The sequence below is a fragment of the Montipora capricornis genome, chromosome 13, assembly GCF_036669925.1.
Source record: "Montipora capricornis isolate CH-2021 chromosome 13, ASM3666992v2, whole genome shotgun sequence".
Taxonomy (NCBI): Eukaryota; Metazoa; Cnidaria; class Anthozoa; order Scleractinia; family Acroporidae; genus Montipora; species Montipora capricornis.
The window spans coordinates 49,580,267-49,597,766 of NC_090895.1; the positions used below are offsets into that span (position 1 = coordinate 49,580,267).

The 17,500-nt window shown below is 37.0% G+C and overlaps 1 protein-coding gene across 7 annotated transcripts in view; it reads left to right on the forward strand.

Annotated features, from left to right (window-relative positions):
* The first annotated feature begins 8,335 nt into the window (after nucleotides 1–8,335).
* The window catches only part of LOC138029618 (sushi, nidogen and EGF-like domain-containing protein 1), a 27,028-nt gene continuing 17,863 nt past the window's right edge, over nucleotides 8,336–17,500 (forward strand). For 2 of the 7 annotated variants that reach the window (XM_068877314.1, XM_068877316.1), the window contains exons 1-2: nucleotides 8,455–8,474; nucleotides 16,623–16,723. In XM_068877314.1, coding sequence (XP_068733415.1) covers nucleotides 16,666–16,723 — 58 coding nt within the window. In that variant the 5' untranslated portion in view covers nucleotides 8,455–8,474; nucleotides 16,623–16,665. Of the gene's footprint in view, nucleotides 8,475–10,725; nucleotides 10,974–13,089; nucleotides 13,329–16,622; nucleotides 16,724–17,500 lie in introns of those variants that run through there. The other 5 variants (XR_011127899.1, XM_068877315.1, XR_011127897.1 and 2 more) reach the window with 3 other exon arrangements.

Consider the following 17,500-nt stretch of genomic DNA (forward strand, 5'->3'; position numbering starts at 1 on the left):
CGAATGAATTCGGCCACTATTTAGAACACAAAATTTCCACAAGTGGCAGGCAAATGTGCCGAACCGCAAATGTCTTAAATTTTCCAAATCGAATATGTGGTGATATACACAATTAACGCATCAGCGCCATTTCGTCGTTTCTTGAACTAGAACTGCTATAATTTAACCAAACGCCTTTGTTGTAGATGAAACAAACTGTTTCGTTTTATGTTAGCATTGCAGTCCATAATCCTTTTTGAAAAGCGAATTCAACCAACGCCAGGTGCACAGAGGTCATGTACGCATTCTGGCATTCACTGACAAAAAATGTCGATTAACCCAAAAGCGATTTTCAAAGAATGCTTTGATGGGGAGTGCATTATTTTGAAACCCCTTCGGAAATGGGTGTTGGCCCTTTTTTGACAGATTATACTCAGCTTATAATGATGTTCGGTTTCAATTGTCTTAAATTTATACCGTACGATTATACGACTTGGGAAATTACTATTTCATGTCTCTTAACCATCTAGTCGATTTTTCACCCTCAAATTAGGTTCTATCCAGGGCCACCCAACGACCAATTTGTTGAATGTACTATTATACCCCAGTTGATAAAAAGAAATGTTATCAAGGCATTTTCGGGTGTTTTTCAGTGTTGCTGGGAAAATATTATCTCTCCCTTTTTTCCAGGAAGACACACAAGAAATTTCCCAGCCAGCTAGATAAAATTGGTTGGTTTCCCAGCCAGCTGATCAAATTTATTTCCCAGCTAGGAATAAAATTAATTCTAAAGTTAATTAATTAATTAATTAATTAATATATATATATATATATATATATATATATGTAAATGAAAGGGATAATAATAATGATAATAACAATAACAATACTTACATTAATAATGATAGTGGAATACATGACATAAGGTTTTTTAAAACACTTAAGAATAAAAATCAGCGATAAAAAACTTTTGCGACGTTTGGAAGACTCCATGTCTTCATTATTAAGCTAATAAAAAGACTGAGCTAGTGAAATATATACATAAGAGAAGTGTGAAAATATTTTAAAATTAAGGTTTAAGTTAAAAGCATTTAAAAAATAGTTTATTGTAATACTACAAATAGAATTGAAACTTAAAGCACAAAATAATCCTGATTGTGTGTTAACTTTAGGTTGCAATCTCCTAATGAACAGCATCACGTAGATTGGGTAGTCGAGCTTTGGGCGGCATTTAGAATGGTAGAGTGATCTTGTAATCGGATCTCTATCGAACCTTTATTCTTTCAATTCTCATAAACTCGAAAAACAAAGACCCATTCCTGGAATTGATTAAAACTGATCATTTTCCAGCTTTGAATGTACACTTTAATAGGACATTTGCATGATGACGCCATATGACTACAATTACCAGAATCCTCCAGGTTTCGCTTGTCTCATGTTAATTAGAGCTATTGTTATTTTTACCCCACTGGGAATACAAAGTTTAAATATGAAAAGAAAAACAAACTGAGTTGTGGTAGTTGTAGTCAAATGACGCCATCGTGAAAATTGCCTATTGAGGGATATCCGTAATTCTACCGGCTAAATGCATCGTTTAAAGCGCTCCTCCCATCTTAATTTTTATCGCCCAACCTTGAACTGAAAAACAATTTGTTTTGGTCAGGTGGGGTTCATGGATAGATGTCAGTGAATAAAAATTTGTGATAATTAAAACAATCTACATTACATTACATCTACAAACATATTTACATTAATATCTATTGGTTTCTAAATTAACTTGTTCAAAGCACAAGTTATGAAGTTGAACACTACTCTTCGAATTTGCAACTCAACACTCACAATATGTTCGTCTGTTTATTCATTATTCAGACACCTCAAGTCTGAAATTGCTGACTGATTGTTTGATAAGACTGAGGTTGCGCAGTCCTAACTGCGCACAGTGCTGAAGTTAACTCTTCAGAGGTGGTTTGCTAGCTTCACTACGTTTTACTAAACCGTTTGGAGATTCCCAGGTAAGAACTATGAAAACTGACCAAAAATGAATTTTGATCTGCTGGGATCAATTGCACGGTGTTAATTTCTTGAAGAGTTGACAAATTTGGATCATCTTTTTTATTTCAAAGCAGGAGCTATACGTAATTAGCTAAGAATATACTAGACAAGCTAGCATGCCGTTAAGAAAGGACCTCCTAGCATGCCATAACGAAAGGACCTCCACTGATACCGATTTATCTTGACATTCGCCAATTTTCTCGCCCTCCGAGAGAATACGATACACCAAAGTTTAGTTGCTGTCTAACTAATACTTCTAAAACTCATCTGATCTGATCAGCGCAGTGTCGAAGAATGACCCGATTGCGTGCATTTTAACGGTAATCCATAGCGATGGATTTCATCGCCATTCTTGGTTTTCCTTGCTGGCGTAATGTGTGGAAGCGCGGTTTGAGAGAGCCATCTCGATCGATTCATGGACAATTAAAACCATTTGTGCAATTTTGGTTGGTAGTTTCATTTCCTCGACTGCCATAATTAAGCGATCATGCCTTTTGCTTAGAGCCTTTATTAAGACATTTTGCTGTTTCATTACGGAATACTGGAAATATTGTCGTCCTCTTTCATAAAAAGCATACAGTCACGAATTTAGAGGGTCTACTACAAAGGGGGCCAAGAGCAGATAACCGTGTTAGCAACTGCTTAAGTTCGATCAGGAAATCTCGAGATAAAATTGAATCATGGAATTTCTTATTTGGCCCTCGGCGTGAACTTTCTTCAAGAAAGATAAAATTTTGATGACATCGCACCAATCAATCCTATTATAAAACCACCCAAGTCCAATTATCCTTTTTTTTTCATTCATGTGGTACAAACATCTCAGTTTATCAGACTATTGTCTACTAAAAAGGAAATCTGAGAAACCAAAGCAAAGTTTAGCTGTAAAAAAGTCTGATCAATAAAATGTCACAAGTTTAAGTAGCCAACACTTTTGCCTTCTCGTCGCTTCTGCAGCACTTGGAGAGTTAACGAAATTACCTATAAAGCTGATTTGTATAAAAAGGTTACGTTGGTCAAAAAATGACAAATGACACCGTTGATCACTTTATGATGGAGGTCTTCCAGTTCGGCGGTACAAGTACTTATCTTTGCGGACTTCACGTGCATGAAGCCTACTGAAGCTGCTGTACTGGTGAAGCTGCACCTGAAATATGTGATTAAGTCATGATCTACAAAAAGATCATCATTCGACAGTTTTAAATCACCATCCTCATATCAGTTTCCAACTTTCTAATTACAGTAATTCCATACCCACTAGTCTTTGTAGGGTCTATGGTCCCTATGTCATCATTTTAAAATTTCTTCAACATCCTAAAAGATCTTTATACCGTTTACAAAATGTATTCAATTTAATTACAACTTTAGCTGTCACTTTCCAGTTAAAGATTATTTTACGAGGTACGGATGCTTTCTCGTTTTTTCGTGGTGCCTCAAACGGTACGTACGGTTCCGGAAAATAAAATGACCAAGATGTGAGTAATTAAAAGTGGATAGCTCCCTTTTACTTCCCCAATTAGTCACCTATTCCGAAAAAAAAATTGGCGGACAAGCTTTAAACAAGGGCGAGAGACATTTCTAGAGTCTTTATAATGTATAAAGGCGGTCTAACGAGATGTTTTTATCAACTAGAAGAAATTGATCTGTTCCGATATCTTAGCTGAAAATTGAAGTGTCCGAGAATTTTAGGGAACGATGTCTTCATTTCAGAAATTGCTAGCTGAACGTAACCTTCTAAGAACTTCCAACCGAACCATTTGCTTATCCGAAACTGCCAGGTGACTTTTTCAAGTGCCAAAAATTTCAAAAATATCCCTTCCGAAAACACAAGGGCCTACTTTTTCCTGGTTATGCATCTTTTAGGAGATGTTTTAGTTAAGAAATCTGTAGCTGTTTGGCAACGTAGAACCGAAATTCTTAGAGCAGTAATTTGACTCTCCCAAACACATATTTCACCGAAGATTATCGTTAGGTGTCCCTGTTTGATTAAACGCTTCAACGAGAATAGCAGATTAAGGTAAGAAGTAAACTAATGCCAACCAAAATGCATATTAGAGGCCAGGTGACAAGAAAAACGTCCTTGGTGTTGGCCAGTTGTTGTATCTATCGCTCTTCTGTTGAATCACTGTCCGTGCTGAGCACTGTGACTTTGTGCGGGATTTCTCGGATCAAGTTGTTAGTAGTTCACATTCTGACTGAGATATCCTTGCTGTCGTTCTTATTCAGGTTTTTGCACACACTCGTTTAGACTTGTAATGAAAACTAATACAAATTTTCCACTTCCAATGATTTTTGAAAAGGAAATACTGCTTTAAGGAGTGTAAAATGAATTTATATTCAATTAATCACATTTCTAAACTTGAATCACGAATTTATTTTGAAATATCTTGAAATGTTGAGCAGGGAAACTTCCCTTTCGTGATTTACACATTCTTTTCAGAGCTACTTTATACTCCTTTGGCCTTTGTTGCAAAAATGGGGGAATGTCTAACCCTTGAGTTGAACTGAACCACACATGCTCATAGAGATTGTTTATCGCGATTTAACCTTCAAGTAGCCTGCGAACGCAAATACGTCTGCCTTCGCAGGCCAACCTTCAAGATTACTGAATTGAAGATTAGGTCAGGTCAGGTAAAAATACGTCAATGATTTGAATGACTACTGACGTCAAAAACTGTTATACGTGCTGTTAATTGCCATTCACTTAAAACGAATAGGGATAAATCCTCACTGAGTAGTGCACGACATGCTCAGAAATGGCCGTCGGACGAGGGCGTTGAGCATGTAAAATTATGCGTGGAGATTTGCATGGGTTATCTCCTTGCGTCGGTTACCTTTGTAAAACCTAATCTAAAGGCGATCAAAGCAGAGAAGTATCTAAATTCTAAGGAATCCAACCGATAACCTTTACACCACAGTTCAAGGGCCCCGAGGAATGATTTGTGGATAAAAAATGGTACTCAGTAATGGTCGAACATTTATTTACAAGCTGGTTAACGTCCACTGACCATCACTTTAAGCAGCGTTAAATAAGCAAATAAGGGCAATCCTTCTCCCTTTATTGCCTTTTTTGGTGAGTGTTTGTAGACCTAAATTGAAATATTGGGTGCAGTTTCCTTCTTGCTTTGCATAAAGAAATATGCTGGTTGAATTTTCTCAGTAGTAGCTCTAACGTGCAGCCTGCTACAGAGATTTGGTTACTTTCGTTACGCTGTTGCTTAGGGTGGGTGGGTGAGAGTGTGTGCGCCGCATGATATATGAATATTCATATTCATTTTCCAAAGCAAATAAGTGAATAATGTTAGATCCTTTGTCCAATTTATATATCTTCGCTGACTCGGTGATGCATTTCTAGTAAAATTGTCACCGTAATGAGTATGCTTCTTTGAAAAAATAAATACTTGGCCCGCTTACAAAGGAAAATAATGCCTCTTTGACCCTATTGGCAAGTTGCTGGCATTACAGTGTAAAAAGGGCAAGCCGATAAAGTTACTGTAACATTCTACAATATTTAATTTGGTAAATACTCTGATTCTTTGGCCATCTCAGTTTTATCAGAAATAACACACAAACATTTTGAAATTTATTTACAAATTATATCGTGTGTAAATAAATTCTACGGGTGCGTTGACCTTAGAGTGATTTTTCAAAGCACTCGTTGCATTTAATCTTTCTTTCCTTACAAAGATAGACTTAGCCGTGGCCAAATGGCTAAGATTGCATATAGAGCTGTCTGTTGGGAGTGCGATCATTTTTATATCGGAAAAACTAAAAGACGATTGCATGACAGGAAAACTGAGCATTTTAAAGCATTTATTAATGGTCATCACACGTCGGCTCTTGCGGACCACATTTCATCAACTGGTCACAATTTAAAATGGGATCACTTTGAAATTTTAGCGAAAACGCTATCTGTCATTCACTGTAAAATAAAGGAGACACTACTGATGGAAGATTTAAAGCTGACCTTAAATGAATATTTCACCTACGAAACCCTGTGTCTTTATTAGTTTTTATCACCTCTATGCCGGGTTAGTTAATAGTTAATAAGTTAGTGATCCTGTATATTTCAACTCCAACTTTTTTAAACTGTCACTTCTGAAGATGTATGCAGAAGCATACGAAACGTCAAGTAGCAGATAATTTCAAATGATGCGTTTATATCTGATGTTTGTCACTGCTGTTTGTGTGCTATTTCTGTTTATTTGGTAAGCTCTGCCATGGCATGCTGTTGCTGTTTTCCTTATGGCAAAAATCAGCCTTCTGTTGGAAGTATTTAAGCCGCTTTATGAATGACTGCAGGTTTGAGTTCAATAAAAGCAGTTCAGTAGTGCATGGTGACCATACACAGTTGACTGTGCAATGGGCTTTGACAGCACGTATAAGCTTTATATTGATATATCCGGTGAATAGTTCAGCTTATAAACAACCAGGCTTCAAAAAGAATCCCACTCCCCACCTTCAAGAAAACCGCACACGGCTAAACTGTGGTCCCACTGTGGTTCACTTTAACGAATCCTGCTCGCACCGGAATAACCACGCCGCTCGATTTACAAGATCTCTTCATTACCTAAATCGCATTCTAACTGCACTCAACGGGGTCGGTTTTCCTATATTTTGACGAAAAGGACATCTTTTGTTAAGATGAGTGTTTAATTTCTGGGACATTTACCGGAAAAAAAAATGCTATTGTAGATCTGTGTTTCCGTTAGGTAAAACCTTTGCGTTGGTACAGGCCGGCTTAACCCTGCAGGGCTACCATACAAGCCGCTTATGCACGTTGTTTTGAAGCCGGAGGACATAGAAGTAAAATGATTTCAACATATCAACCCGGCGTATTTCAGAACCATGGATGCGACACAGTTTCTTCTCTGTACGTCTTGTCAGTTGACAGTTTAATAAAGTTCGCTCAGTGTGTTTTGTTTATTTATTCTTTTGGTAGGTGGTGGCCAACTCAAAAGCGTATGCTACTTTGGCAACCACACACACAATTGCAACTTACTTGAGTTATTTAATTATTCAGTAAAACCTAACTCTCATAACTTTTAATCAATACACTTCTTTTGTAAATAGTGTGAAATAAAAATGAACCATGGGAGCAAAGCCACACGCGGTGCAGGTATTGACATCTTTCACTGAGCGTATTTCAAAAATGAAAGAAAGAATTGGCTCAATAGCACTTGCAATCGATCCAAACTGAACACGTGATATTTTGCGTATACGGTAGTCAGGGATTACTTTTATTGGCATATGGCTATGATATAATGACCTCCGATTCTTCAGGACCCAAATAACTGTTATTCTGCCGCAGTAAGTGTAGTTGTTTCGGTTTTTCTTTCTTTGCTTGCTTAATTACAAACTGGTCAATTACACACAATTTGCAAAAAAGACCTTCGAAGAAAAAAATTGTGTAACAAGCCGCTCAGTCGCATTAGTTTCAATAGTTAACAACGCCAACCAAATATCCAGAGTGATAAAACCAAAATGCATTCGGATACGATGTTGTCAGTTTTATTGAAATCCGTTTTAACAAAATTGGCTACGAAATAAGATATTAAAGTACAATTCCAGTTACCTTTTTTTAACATAAATATAAGCTTCATCCTTTTTTCTACTTTCCGGAAACAAAGATTTCCAAATAAGGTAATAACAGTCACAGATACGTTAAGTAGTCGATAATGAATAAGACTGCAGATAGTATAATATCCTTGTTAAATTAAGATATGAATTAAGAGGTCCTTCAAGCAATGGCCAAGATCTAATCTTCATTTACACTTTAACTTGGATATTAGCTAACCTGGTAGGCTCAATACCACCAAATTAAGAGATTCAGAGTCTATCATGTAGTTTCAAAGGAAAAACTGAAAAATTTGTAAGATTCTTGGAACAATTACTCATCTAACAGTTGACTAACAGTTGACTGTTCACTGTTGATAAACCATTACCGTGTCCCCGAATGAAAATAACAGACTCGTCGCGTGGTTTTTAGAGGTGTGGTTAGCGCAAATCACTATCCTGTGGTTACCTTAATTACTTTTGATAGCGCTTATCTGCAGCACAGCGACTAATGCAGTGGATAGCTCTATCCAGATTTCAGAGAACTTGAGCCAGTTGTATACTTTTTTGATCATATAAAGATATAATCTTGCGCGAAAGAGAATAATGGGCAACCGAAGATGGTAGTTGCCTTATTTCTGATAGGATTGTCATCAAGCTTTGATCCCGCTGACGTCAACGGGCGTGAAATGAATAAATTAAATTAAAGCTGTTTACGTGTGAAATCCGTGATCAACATGCGTGTGTGCTCAAAATGAAGCCTTTCTTGCCACGATATGGTTGATAACATATCCATCCACCATTATGAAGCAACTTCTTTTCTAAATCTTATTCTCTTTTTTATTCTGAGGCAGACATTACATTATCACTGACGATTAGAGCGATTAGAGGTAAGACTTTCATGAATTATCCAAAATCAAAGTAGGGGGGTTCCTGCATTACCATGAAGATTGATGGGTTTCTGCAAAGGCTATCAGAACTTTATCATAGTTTTAAACTGAGTGGTTGCTCGGTCACTTGGCCTACCATCGAAAGACCGCCGCGAGAGACTTCAATGTAAGCTTCAATCGGATTTAAAAAATGAGACTTCCGCTATATCAGTCAAGTAGATAGTATAATTTTCACTTGCTGTTGAATTGATCCATGCAGTAATGGAATACCAATATCACATTCAACGAGACAGCGAGCCCGAGCATTCTTTGAAAAAAACACTAATCAATGTTTGCTTTGTAACAGTGAGACTGAGGTTGCTGTCCGTCCTTCTTTCTAAGTGTTTTGTATACTCCGCGAAGTTCCCCACGTTCTCGCGAAAGGTTATGAAGGGGTACGAGTGTGGGAGCAGAAAACGTATGAACAAAGAAAAACCGGTTGATTACTTACTTATGCATGTATTTCATGAGTAGCACGTAACGTTCATTCAAAGTTTGCCAAAAATCGCGCTTGACGAAAGAGAGAGCAACGTGAACGACAGTTAAATCTGTGGTAAGCGTAGTGTTAAAGGTCCCTATTTTTGCGGGGGTAACGCGTGCCAGTGAACTGATAAACTTGTGGCCCTCAATGCGTCCCCCCTTCCTCTGTTAATGCTCCGTTTTAAGGGAAATCAAAACTACAGCTACACGGATCAGACCGAGGAAAATCGCCGAAATCGGCAGACGTCAATGGAATGAGACGGAGATCGAACTGACGTCCTGCAGCTCAGAAGGCTGCCTACTAACCGAGTGAACTACGCCTGTCTTTCTGTTATTTAAACAAGCTTACCAAAATTCAGACGCAAAATTTGATTACATAATGATTTTATTTTATATTCTCAAGTTTGTCTGTCGCAGATGCTCTTTATACTACTTATACTACTCTTCGTGCCACACGTGCCTGTCGGCAAAATGATGATGTTTTTGCGGAATATTCACGGCTATATTGACCTTTCTTTTGCGTGGCTCCAACGCAACTGATATTATTCCTTCGCACGACTGTGTTTGTGTGAACGTCGAACATTTTAGCTGAACATTCCTACTTTGTTTAGGCATAAAGATGATCTAAATATAGTAGCCTTTTTGGTTACCCAGGGGGAAAACAGTGCACTAAAAGAATTAAAAGAATCTGCCCTGGTGATCGCCGCTTAAAACTTCCCTAGCGGAAATGAATTTTAAAACTCAGTTTTGTATCAGAATGGTCGCTCCTTCCGGTTGCATTCAGCAGAAAATAAAAAATTAAAGAGATTGCGTCCAAGGACACCAAAGGAATTTACAATGATTCTCAGCAGGCTTAAGTCGGCTTCCAGTTAATCGCGCTATCTTGACGACTTTTAAAGAAGCAAAAAGCCCTACTCATGTCCTAGCAAATTACTTTTTTTTTTCTTAATAGTATTTATTCCAGCAACGGCTATTTACTCAATGGTTTTGTTTCGTTACAAAAAGTGTCGAACGACTTAGACATTAACCGAGCTTTACCTTTTTTTGTGTGTCAAACTGAGAAGGGAGCAACAGTAAATCTAACAATGCACAATATTTCAGTTTTTGGTGAAATTTTAACCAATAAATCGAAAAAAACGACATTTGATGTGAGAGCATGCATTCTCAAACTTCCTACTCACTCGGGAATTTTAAGCAACCATAACACCTAAAAGGCTTTGTTTACAAATTTCCTTAATTCCTCAACCACAGACCTGTATTTTGACCTCCAAGTCCTTGAGATTGTTACATTTCTCACAGATTCGTTACAGTTTTCTCTTAATATCTCTTTGGACTCACTGCTTGGTGAGATTAAACGTGGGGATGCCCTCAGTATTTGACACGATAACCACAGCACTAAGTCGCAAGTAAATATCTTGGTGGAAAACTTGTTCTTCAGTAGTATGACCAATTCAACGGGAAATGTAGGTCATTGAAATAGAGGAAACAGCAAATACATAACGGTTGCCACCCAATGTTGACATGGATCACACACCCATCTTCAGAAGATTAAGTCGAGGAATTTGCAGCATTTGGATCAAACTTAAAATAAATCCTAATTCTTGTGATTAATGTCCATTGTCACGGTAATATTGAAGGATTATTCAGTTAAGTGTTAAGGGAATATAAACCAATTTAAAAGAATCCCATTGGTCTTCGTCCTTCAAGTTACAGTTCTTTTTAGATTCTTTGACAGACACTGTGAAGTCACCGCAGTAATGTCACCGTGGGCATCATATTAAGGCTGCCCCCTCAAACTGTTACCCCTGTCTATTCTGTAGGGGTTTAATGGTCCCAATAAAGAAAGCATCTTAGCCATTAGATGCTACTGTATTTCTCGCTAGGAATGAAATCAAGTCGTTTCGGCTTAACAGCTTCAGAAGAGACAGCTTGTTACTCCGTCAACTTACCTTTAGCAATAGTCAAGTTTGCAGCCGATTGGTAAGTGTATTTATTTATAGTCAATTTCCGATTTTCTAAACCGTAAAAAACTTTTCGTGTTAGCACTTCAACCGGGTTCGCAGATAAAATAATGAATTTCTTGCTTATTTCAAGCAGTCACCAATCTAGACCTCAGTATGCTGTTTTCCCTTTCAATTTGAAAGCTCGGAATTTTGGTGCGTCGTGTTTTTATACTTCTGAGCTATTCAATCACATTTTTGGCTTGTTACACTCAACACCTTCAAATAGCCGAGGCCATCGAAATGCTGTAAAGATAATCAATTAATTATTATAGTAGAGAATTTGCAAGGCTAATTTTGAGTTTACTCTCTTGAATTCTCATCCCTCGAGCATCACTTTGAACGTTGCATTACTTTGCATGCATTCAAAGAACATATGGTCAAGACCCAGAGTTTTTGCCCCCCACACGAAAGCAGCATGAAGGAAATAACCACTACTGGCTTTTATCAATTAAATTGCATGTGGCGGACCCGAGGTGATAAGCTTTAGTTGTTCATCTTTGTAGAGAAAAGAACTGCGCTTGAGGTGAATTAGCTGCACATAATTACCGTCGATTTTTTTTTTCAGATAGCTTGTCGTCAATCAATCTGACTTGTAGCTGCAGAAAGTACATTTAATTTGGAAAAATAAATTTCATTAAACATTCATAGTGGACACTGAAATGTTAGAGACGACCCACATGTATAAAAAGTGGGAAGCGGACGATGCCTCAGTAAAGGTTTGGAGATTTCGAATTGGATATTTGCTTGAGTAAAGCCAACTGAGTATTTTCCAACTGAAGGATTGAAATCTGGCCGATTTACGCATAAAAGACATCTAACAGTTATTTCCCTATCTGCGTATGAAAATGGCACTTTCTTTCATAGTCTTAGCATAAATTTTCGTCATAATTTTTATTATTTTTATTATGTTATTAAATAACTCATGTTTAACTAATTTACCCACACTTTTCGATTTATTGAAGTTTCCTTGAGTTTAACGCATTTGAAATCTTTCTGACTGTTCATCGCAAGTCAAGTTTTATTAAAGAGTTATTTTTATTATTTCGCACGCATTGCAGTGACCGCGCAGAACAATCATTTTATATAGGAAGTGTTAAAAAGCATTTGATTCAAATGTAAACACTTGTAAACCTTCTCTTTCCATTTAAGACAACTCATCTTTACTACTGATTTTAACTTATTATATTGCTAAAAGTATTTATTGCATAAATTTGTCGACGTTTCACTGACGAATAAGCATTTCCCAAATCTTCTAGTAGCCTGATTTTATCTATCAGCACTTCTTTCGAATTGTGCTAAACAGCGTTGGCCTTTATTCTTCTTAGTGTGAAATAAGGAACGAACATGAGCGGCGTGGCCAGGAAAAACAATGTTAGTTGGCGGTGATAGTTTCATTTTATTGGCCAAACTTCATCAGTTCTATCTCATGATACTAGTAGCAATGCTCAAGACCATTTTTTTAGTATTTAGAAACCTAGACTAGTCCAAAGTTCAAATTGATTCACGGCTACTTCTGCCCCTTATTAATGTGCCAAGTCTTTAACCTACAGTAGGTTTTTTAGCGCTTAGGCTAAAAACATTTAGAGCATGTTTCGTGATTCTTGTAAACGGGTATTGCACCATTGATTCTTCCAAGGTAATCACATTATAGAACTGTTTAGAAGGCTTCTTACAAAGAGAAGTCAAAACCACTTGGGTTCAGTGTTACTGAGTAATTGGAAAATATTTTGATACTTTCGACCAATTCATTTCTTCCCACCTTTGAAAGTGAACCTGTGACAAAATCAGAAGCTTTCTTCCATCGATCTTCAATTTGCTAATCCTATAATATCTCCGATATTGGCACATCTAAAGCTTTTAGTAGCGATTATTTGAGACTTGAATCTTTGATCTCACTCTCGCCGTACGATGAATAAACTGGCAATTAGGTAATTAAAGTGTTGTGCTCTCCTAAAATAACCATTTTGCACTCTGCGGGGTTTTCCTGGTCTAATTATCGCAACAGCATTATTGTTTTGCCTTCCTTTGTTTCCACCATGATAGGTGCAATTTAACAATCCTTATACCATTGTTCTTTCAATTTCTCTTTTCAGCAACCGTTATTGATTCACCTTTTTTTTTTAAATCGCTGAATCGAGCCAGCTTGAAAACAACTTGCCGATTTATTGATGAGCTATTCCCAGTGGAAATTACCTTCGTTGGGGCATGTGCAGGCATACTGCTAAACAATGTGTAATTACAAGTTAATCTCCAAAGTAAAATACGAAGCATTGGTCACAAAGCACAAGCTTTTGCAGCCTCACGGCCTCACGTGGAAACAATTGCCATATTGGTAATAGTACGCTATTATTCTGTTTAATCATATGTAAACGCATTGAGACTGCGTGCATTGCGTTCCAGAACGATGATATTATTATTATTATTATTATTATTATTATTGTTATTGTTATTATTATTATTATTGTTATTGTTGTTCTTATTGCTCTTATTATTCTTATTATTCTTATTCTTATTATGTTTTGTTTTGTTGTTTTTTTTTTTGTGGACATTGGCACATTGGCAAATGTCAGAGCATGCCTTGTCTGAATGGAGGAAAGTGTGTCGACACTCTAGGAGGATACGAGTGCATATGTGAGAGCGGGTATAGTGGCAGCATTTAATTTGACAGTAGCCAAAAATAATTCGTGGATGGTAACCAAAAATAATTCAAAGAAAGGGTGCCAAAAATAATCAGTACATTGTAAAAAAAATAATTTGTAGGGTGTGCCAAAAATTCACAGAGGGTAACGAAAAAAAGGCGCGACAAAATGTAACGATACATATATACAGTAAAATAAAATAAACAGCCAACACAAATAATTAAATAAGCAGACAGAAAATCTTGTTTAATTTTGACCAGACCGGACCTCCATACTTACAGTACGCACATTTATTTTGGAACTTCCCGGAACTTGCTGTTGCAATTTAAAAAAATGAGCTCAGATTTCGAAACAGAAATTAGAAGATTATGAACGTTAATTACTTTAGCGGTGTGACTGAGTGTTCTTGAGTTGAACATTGAAGATGGTGTCTTTCTAAATCTAAAGAAAGCATTCGACACAGTCAACCACTCTGGTTTATTATCCAAACTAAATCTATATGGAAGTAATGGAAATGCCTATGAACACCTTTCCTCCTACTTAGACAATCGTACGTAAAAATGCGCTGTTAATGGTTCCCCTTTCTAAAACTTGCACTCTGACTTACGGGATCCCTCAAGGGACAATACTGGGGCCTTTGTTGTTCCTCTTATATGTTAACGACTTTCGCAATTATTTGTCACCTAACTTATTCTGACAACAACATCTGCTCCATTCAGGTTTCTTTAAATCGGGATTTATCAAATATAAATCGTTGGCTTATTGCCAAGAAATTGACTCCCAATAGGACAAAAACTGAATTTATGTCAATTGGATCAAGACAGAAATTTAACAATCTAACCCCGTCCCCTCCCCCCCCTCCAAGTTTAGAAATTAATGATGCACAATTAAACTATTTTGTCCAGACTTTCTATTATTATTATCATTATCATTATCATTATTATTATTATTCCGACACGGCATTCATGAAAAACAGGATTTAGGATTTATTAGAAGTTTTAAATAATGTAATATTCAGAATGATGGAAATTAATTTGTATACAGTTTTTAATGATACTTATAATAAAGCTCCTATATAATTAACGCGCGCTCTCATTGCTTCAAACAGCGTGCCTTATGTAATGTTTAAAAAACGAGCAGCAGTGTTTTATCGGGGTTGAAAAACACGAGGCGTAGCCGAGTGTTTTTAGACCCGAAAAAACACGTGCTGCGAGTTTCTTGAACAGCTTCAAAAACATTCCACAAAGAGTGTGTCCCTCTGGCCTCAAAACAATGGTTTAAATCGTGAGAGGTGAATATTAGCAAAGAAGAGAAACAAGCTATGCCTTATTAGTATTCTTTATATAAAGAATACTAACTAGGGGTGTTTTATCGGGATATAAAGCTCATGCACGTGTGTTACGTGTTCGAATGTTTTGAGGAAAGGTAGCTTGCAAACTAAACTGAACGCAGGGTTGTCGGAACAACAACAAGAAGATTTATTCCAAAAATGAACGTAGTTTCCACGAAGTAAAACTCTGAATAACTCGTACTCGACAAACTTACACGGCCTCCGCCAACTTGAATGCACACAGCTTCTGTCACACTTGACTAAACACGGCCAACGCCAACTCTCTTCGCTTGTGAAAAACTAGTTAGAAAAACACTCCGCTTGGACTCGTCTACTTATATACTCTGACAATAAACTTCTAGAACTTTCTAAAATAGTAATGAATCTAATTATAGAAAGATTACAAAACACACCGATTTAGAAACGCTTACGTACAAACCTAAATATAAACAAACTACGAACTCTCGCGAAGATTCTAGACAGTAACGCTCGTCACGCAATACTATTTTTCATAACAACGTGACGTTTTATCGATGTTTTGATAGGCTGTAAGGTCATTAATTATTAACGAGTTTTTGAAGAGAGTACAAAGCACGGAACAAACGATAGCTCGCACCATCATCGGCAGAAATGGCAGATGAATTTCCGAATTTTTCATTGGGTATTATTGAACAGTTTGTTTTCCAATTGTTATGTCGGAAACGTGCAGGTTTTCATGGGCAACAATTCGGCCGGTTTTCGCTGAACTTAATTATTTAGATGCTCTTTATTGCTGTTTTTTACGGACTGAAAGCGAACATTGAGGCACTTGTTTTTCCATAAATTCGAATTTTGTGTGATTTCTGTCAAGCCACTTTTCAGTTGATTGATGTTTTGACAAGCCTTTGTTTCATTAACCAATCAAATAATTCTTACAAGCGCTCAAGAATTAGGGAGAAACACTTGCCTATCGGCTCGTGTTTCCCCCTACACTTCTTTCGTCATCGCGCAGAATTCTATTGTCTTCCGTGACATTTACTTGCAGTGCGAAATATGTGACAAGTCCGGCATAAAGAAACACGCATTCAGCACTGGGGGGATATGATTGGTCAACTGATTTAGCTTTGGGAATACAAGAGTCCCTTCGCCGAATTCCGCAACTGTCAATCAAACGTTAAGATGAGCAGAATAAATTGTCAAGGTGCGAGAAGTGTACAATAATACTAAAGATTAAAGAGCGGACTGTTTGCTTCATTGAAAGTGACATGGCAAACAATTCTTTTTGTTTTTATGAGTTTATTTGGTTCAACAGACCATCAGAATAGAAGTTTTTTTAGAGAAAAGCGTGGAAAGTTTTAGTTACGCGGGCTTAATGCTTGCTTATTCCTCATGCTTTATCTGCTACCCGCTACCCAGAAAAATCTTGAAATAAACCAGCGCAATGTGTAAATATCCGATCGATGTTTTTTTTTTGTTTTTTGAAAAACAGACCTGTAGAGCGAGTTCACGAAGTATTTTTCCGTTCATTGCCGGTTGTCTACACAGCCTCATCAAAGAAAAAGCCTCTACCATTTTATCTTTTGTCCGTGATTTGCTAGTGTCCCATTGGGAACGTCTTTTGTTTGTTGAAAATAATTATTTCATGACAAATGAGGCGAAACGTTGCTATTGTTCATAGAGGCGGAGCTTAGAGTCATTAATATGCACGCGCGAGGTTCAAAATGAATCAATTCAACTCCCAAAGGCCCTTAGGACGGCGAGGAATCAAAGAGAGAAAATGTATGTTTCAGAAATGCTGGATTTGATACTACTTCTAGACATCGGATTCCCTTTATATGTTGCATGAGCCCTTTATACTTTTTAAGAAAACATATCCATATGCAACCCAACGTGTTGACATCTTCATTTAGAAGAAATTCAGTCTCAAAGTTATCATACAGCTATTTCCCATACTCAAATTTACCTAAAATAGGTCAAGTTGAACACAAAATTGATACAGGTTAACGAGATGGTACCGAGACAAAAATGGTTGTTATTTTATTATGAGAATCTCTTCTTTAAAAGCCATATGCAACCCTTTCCATATTTTATATAGTTAAGCTGTAACAGAGTAAAACGCAGGGGGACCTTTCCTTGTTGCGGCCATTTTTCGTTATTGTCTCATGTCATTTGTCGTCTCGGCCTTTCAAATTTAGCGCCATTGCACCCGTGAATATCCCGGACGCTTCCTGCGTGCTTTACAACAGAACAAAGCACAGTCAAGGCTTCTTTATTTGTTAAATAAAATGTTTTCCCTTATTACATAGATAGCAATATTTATAATATTCATATTAATATTTACATAGATACCTGATTTTTGTACCGTGTATAAATAAAGATTGTGATGGTGATGATGATGGTTATGATGAGGCGAAACGATATCAAACTTGAATACACAAGTCGGCGATTCCACAGTTTGTGCCAAACTGTTTCAACTTGACGCCATTCTTAAACATCTCTTTCTATTTGTTCAATTTGTACGCTACTATTTTGCGAATGGAACGTAAGGACGTTTCA